Genomic DNA, 5882 nt, shown 5'->3' with positions numbered 1-5882 from the left:
GGAAAGAGATTCTCCTCTAGCGCCTTCAGAGTGAAGGCAGCTCTGCCAACATCTTGATTTTTATCCCAGTGAGACCTATTTCATGGACACGTAAGACAATGAATCTGTGCTGTTTTAAGCGACCCAGTTGGTGGTAATTTGTTACAGCAGCAGCAACAGGAAAGGAATACAGTCTGTTCCCATGAGAGAAGTAGTCAGAGGGAAAACTGGACCAAATTCCCCAGGGGTATGCAGATTGTGAGGCTGGGGGGAGGAGTGTCACACTGACTCGGAAACAACTGGGGAGAAGAGAGACATCTGGAGCCAGTAGCATGGTCATCCTTGTGCAATGGGGTGCCCCAGCAACCCCTTCCATCATCAGAAAAGTTACTCAGCTCCTAAGATGCTGTCTGTGATTGGCTTTGATGATGAGATTAAGCTTCCTACTTGGGTTTGATGTGCTTAGAACTGAAGCAGCAAGAACCAACCCCGGGTTTGGAGACAGAGAAGCAAGTGTCCTATGAAGAACTGTTATAATAAACATTCAATATATTCAAAAAGTCAGCTTAACTATACAATAAATAGATAAAAAAAAATCAAGTGTCTTGTAAAGGGATATTACACAACCAAGGGCTCCATGCAAGAAATGTGTACACTATTACATTAACATGTCACATCATTTCATACCCCATGCATATAAACAGTAACTATGCAACTGAGGATAGGTAACACTGGCTAATCTAATTGATGCTGTGTACGACTGCTTACACTCTTTAAAGAACTGTTCCCTCTTTCCTGTGTTTTACCTGCAGGACGCCCTCTGCTTTGCTGTGGCTTTTTCATGTCTTATAACTTCAATTTTTGTTTGTCCTTCCTGCTATCACTTGGAATACACAATGTAGCTCATGATCTCTTACTCCCTCTGCCTGGACCCATGGGTGATTCCAGTGTGGAAACCCCTTTTGGGTATAATTATAATCCAGCTGAGCAAGGGAGGCTCTTCTGGGAAGGTGTCTGCCAGGCTGCTAGATCAGCACGGAACCTGTTATCAGAGTGGAAATCTGATGATTTTCCCACCAGTTCTCTTCCTACCCTTTTGCTTTTGGATATTGAATAATGCTGCTAAGAAAAATTATCCAAAACTTAGAAACAGGCAAAAGGGATTGCTCCTTCAGTGTAGGCTGGGATTGGCTAGCAGACCCACATCCCCCAGGGATTATCTGATTTTCTAGGGATGCGTACCTTTGTTTGACTCCCTATTCACCATTGTTTAAGTTATTTTACAGCCCTGCTAGGTGAAAAGAAGAGGTTAACTTGCAGAAAACTCAGAGCTATGCAAACGCTTTATGTCTGAGAGTGATGCAAATGGCTCCCATGCAATGACAATGCAAATGATTTCTGTCTCACAGAAAAGATTGTCCCCAGAATTAGGTTTATGCCTTGTAGGACGGACATTAAGCAGTTTTGATTCTATTAGTAAATTCATTTCAGCACGCCTGTGACCCTATAAACCACCCTTCCTTGAAATCTCATTTGAACCAGTCTTAACATACAAATGGTTCTCTCACTAATTAATGAGTTGAATAAAATCCTTGACACATGTTCATTTTATATTTGTATGGGAGTCATATTTTTAACTTCTGAAAATAATGCTTTAACAACACAAAAGGTCTGTTGCAGTCAGCACTTTGGACAGGTACTCGTCTCTTACCACTCCTCACCTAACGGGGCTCTGAGCCTAGGAACAGCTATGGTGTGTTAAGAAATTTAATTGACCCAGGAGGCTCTACAGTGGTTAAACATCAGTATGACTCATTTCCACAAAGTTCTCACTCTCAATTTACCCCAAATGTTAATGGGGACGGAACAGTCTCTAAAAAAACAAACATAACAACATAATATTTTAAACAACCAATATTTTAATATCCTTAATTTAAAGATGAGAGTGGGTTAGGGATTGTATACGCTGTACAGTGGTTCTCACAGTGTGGTCCATAAACGTCTGGGGTCCCTGAGACCCCTGCAAGGGGTCTGCAGGTCAAAACTATTTTCATTATAATAATGCTGCATGGGTACAACATTCATTCAAAGTGTAAAATAGGCCAACACATTTTAATATAACAGAGTACAAAAAGTTCACTGATATTTAGATTCAACATTGCAACTGACCTTTAAGAACCCACCACTTGTTGAGTTTTGGTGTAGTATCAAAGGAGAATATTCATAATTATCTGCAATGGTTATTAAAATACTTCTCTACTTTTAGCAGGTTCTGTTAATTAGTTCTTCTGGTATTTACTATTATAACTTTAAGTAATAAAACTGTACTACCTCAAGTTTGATATACTATCTTTATTTTTATTTTTTTATTATAATTATTATTTTTGGCTGCGTTGGGTCTTCATTGTTGATTGTGGGCTTTTTCTACCTGTGGCGGCTTCGCTCGTTACAGAGCATGGGCTCTAGGCGCATGGGCTTCAGTAGTTGTGGCACATAGGCTCAGTAGTTGTGGCTCATGGGCTCCAGAGCGTAGGCTCAGTAATTGTGGCACACAGGCTTAGTTGCTCCACTCCACGTGGGATCTTCCCGGACCAGGGATCGAATCCATGTCCCCTGCATTGGCAGGCATATTCTTTTTATTTTTTATTTTTAAATAAGATTTAATTTTGTTTATTTTTTTGGGCTGCATTAGGTCTTCATTGCTGCGTGCAGGCTTTCTCTAGTTGTGGTGAGCGGGGGCTACTCTCTGTTGCGGTGTGCGGGCTTCTCCTTGTGGTGGCTTCTCTTGTTGCGGAGCACAGGCTCTAGGCACACGGGCTTCAGTAGTTGCGGCACACGGGCTCAACAGTTGTGGCATGCGGGCTCTAGAGTGCAGGCTCAGTAGTTGTGGCACATGAGTTTAGTTGCTCCACGGCATGTGGGATCTTCCCGGACCAGGGATCAAACCCATGTCCCCTGCATTGGCAGGCGGATTCTTAACCACTGCGCCACCAGGGAAGTCCCTGATATACTATCTTTAGACAGTTCTGCTGACCCTCTACCATATAATATGAGATATTCAGCACAGTCATACAGCCTTCCTCCCACCTGACCCCTATTCTAGTTTTTGCTACCTTTGTTAACTTTAGCTTTAATAGCTACCCTTCAACTTAAAAAAAAAAATAGACATAAATCTCTAATTCTCCATCTATGACTCCTTGTTATGGAAGATGTAGGGATCATCTCACGCTTGCTTCTACTTCTCTTCCCCAATTTCACCTCCTGATTTTTGTTAGCTATGTTATTTTTTATGTTGTCAGGGTTTAAGACATTTTGTGTTATTCTCATATTCTAAACTGAGCCTTCTATATGAGTCTCTATACTGATTGTAAAATGTTTTATATTTTAAAAATAATGATATTATAAGTACTATTCTCTGCAAGACGAAGCAATGTGATGTGACCAACAGAAAAGTAAATATAATTCTAGGTCATTAAATCCCTCTGGTCAAAGGAGAACATCTAAAGTATAATGGTACAATGAGTTTTCTACTTGGTACTTCTGAATTTTCTAGACCAGTGCTATCTGGTACTTTTCTTATGTGGAAGCATATTCTGTTATGATGGGAATGTTTTATATCTTTGCTGTCCAACACTAGCTACCAGCACGTGAATGTGGCTAGTATGACTGAGGACCTGAATTTTTAATATTATTTAATCTTAATTACTTTAAATTTAAATTTCAACAACCACATGCAGCTAATGGCTATCATCATACTGGACAGTTTAGTTCTAGGCCATGTGATGATACTCTTTCTCTCAACTCCCGCCATCTAAGGCTTATCTACTATTACTGACCTCCTGTTTTAAGAAGCATTCCATTTCTTGGGAGGCCACTAGGTGTGGGCACTGTGCTTGTTGTTCTTTAAATATTACCTTTCTCTTCCCAAGACCCGGCACGGAAGATATTATCACCCATCAGCAGATGAGAAACCATGATTCCTAAAGGCTGTCACCAGCCGGCACACATCTATGAGAGGTAGCTAGGATTTGAGAAACGTGTTCCTCCTAAGCCTCCTCCTTGACTTCATTACAGACATTGTTATGTGCTGGGAATTCAAGGGTGAAAGAAGCTCAAGCCCTGTCCTGGAGGCACCAAACTAAGCCAGACAGTAGTTACTCTCTGGGCCCGCTGTGATTGATTTCATGAATGTGAGGTTGTGTTCATTTTCACTGCTACTGTGCAAACTGGGTTTATTTTATTCCTTATTTAACAATGATGTCTTCTAAGAAGATGGAGAAGGTTTACAGAATCTTAAAAGCAGAGCTAACTTTAACTTACCTCTTTTTGATAGGCCAGTCCAGCTTCATAGAGTTTAATAAAGAGATACTGAGTCCATTTGTAGTAATCTGGTAAACACGTGGTTATTTCCTGCCAAAGAGGGGGAAAATCAGGTATAGGCCATTGTACATATCCCCTCTCCCAACGTATGCATCAGCTTTGCAATTCAATTTTGAAAAGCAATCACACTGCAAAAATATTTATCAACCTATAATATTTTTACCAATTTGCAGAGTAAGGGAAGAAGCAATTTATTCTGGGAAGAGAGATGTTATCGAAACCCACCCTCACCTTTCCCAGGGCATGTTTAATGATGAGAAACTCGACATAAGTCTTTTGCACAGCACCACCCACCATGTATGCAAGTAATAGCTGAATTACATTGTACAAATTTGGGTACTCCCATTTTTGTCAGCATAAACATATTTGGGGGGCCAAGAAGCTAACTCATAAACGTAGTTCATTTTAGAAGCAATCACAAAATTCAAGAAGAATATTTGCCTGCTTTGGTATGATCCTCACTGGGAAACAAACCTGTGCTTCTATATATAACTGGGGACTGGTAGCTCTTTTAGACTCATTATATTCCATTTATCCCATTATGTGAATCATGCTGCAGTCTACTTAGGAAGGCCCATTAAAAGCATTAGCAGGGCTTCCCTGGTGGCGCAGTGGTTGAGAGTCCGCCTGCCGATGCAGGGGACACGGGTTCGTGCCCCGGTCCGGGAAGATTCCCACATGCCGCGGAGCGGCTGGGCCCGTGAGCCATGGCCGCTGAGCCTGCGCGTCCGGAGCCTGTGCTCCGCAGTGGGAGAGGCCACAACAGTGAGAGGCCCATGTACTGCAAAAAAAAAAAAGAAATTACACAGGTCTGCAAGATGAACTGGAAGAGGGAATGGGGTGGGGGTAAGGTGGAAATATTCCCAGACCTTGTTAGGGTAGGCATGTTCTTTAAAATTCTTATCCAGTAGAGGTGTAAAGAAATAGGTGAAGAAAATATGACAAAATAATGACAACTGTTAAATCTAGGGGTTGGGCTCTTTTCTCTATTTTTCTATATATTTAAGTTTTTCAAAACAAAATATCAAAATACTCCTAATGAATATGTATATGTATGTATGTACATACATATGTATTTTCTCAGCCCCTGAATCTGCTTCCATAGATTGAGAGTAAAAATTACACAGCAATGGAACAGCATGATAATCTTCACTTAGGTTTGTAGTTTTGAAAACTACTTTTATCTAAAATAGAAAAAAGATGATAGATCCAGTCAGGGGAAGAAAAAAAACAATATTATCCAACCACGCATTAGCCCACTTTCAGTCAGACGGGTGATGCAAAGTGCATTGTCTTTGGAAGTGTCAGCTCCAAGGTGAGATGAGGTGTGTGGGGTACAGGTCCCCTCTTTCACTCTGCCTTCAAACTTGGATCTGACATTTTTTATTTATATTGTGTTTTTGCACATGTCATTTGAAGGAAAAGTAACACCAGCTGCTAAAAGAGTACACCTCGAAAACCACGGCTCCAGAACCATCATTCCAATCCCAACAGTACTGTTTCAACTCATGTTCCTCACTTGC

At 41.0% G+C, this 5882-nt stretch overlaps 1 protein-coding gene across 1 annotated transcript in view; it reads right to left on the bottom strand.

Moving 5' to 3' along the window:
• Positions 1–5882, bottom strand: part of LARS2 (leucyl-tRNA synthetase 2, mitochondrial) — a 163842-nt gene that overhangs the window by 98334 nt on the left and 59626 nt on the right. Inside the window, exon 5 of the mRNA XM_007463898.1 lies at positions 4300–4389. Within this exon, the coding sequence (XP_007463960.1) occupies positions 4300–4389 (90 nt within the window). The remainder of the gene's footprint in view (positions 1–4299; positions 4390–5882) is intronic.

This window comes from Lipotes vexillifer, unplaced genomic scaffold, assembly GCF_000442215.2.
Source record: "Lipotes vexillifer unplaced genomic scaffold, Lipotes_vexillifer_v1.1 scaffold1227, whole genome shotgun sequence".
Taxonomy (NCBI): domain Eukaryota; kingdom Metazoa; phylum Chordata; class Mammalia; order Artiodactyla; family Lipotidae; genus Lipotes; species Lipotes vexillifer.
This window is presented reverse-complemented; position numbering and strand designations above follow the sequence as displayed.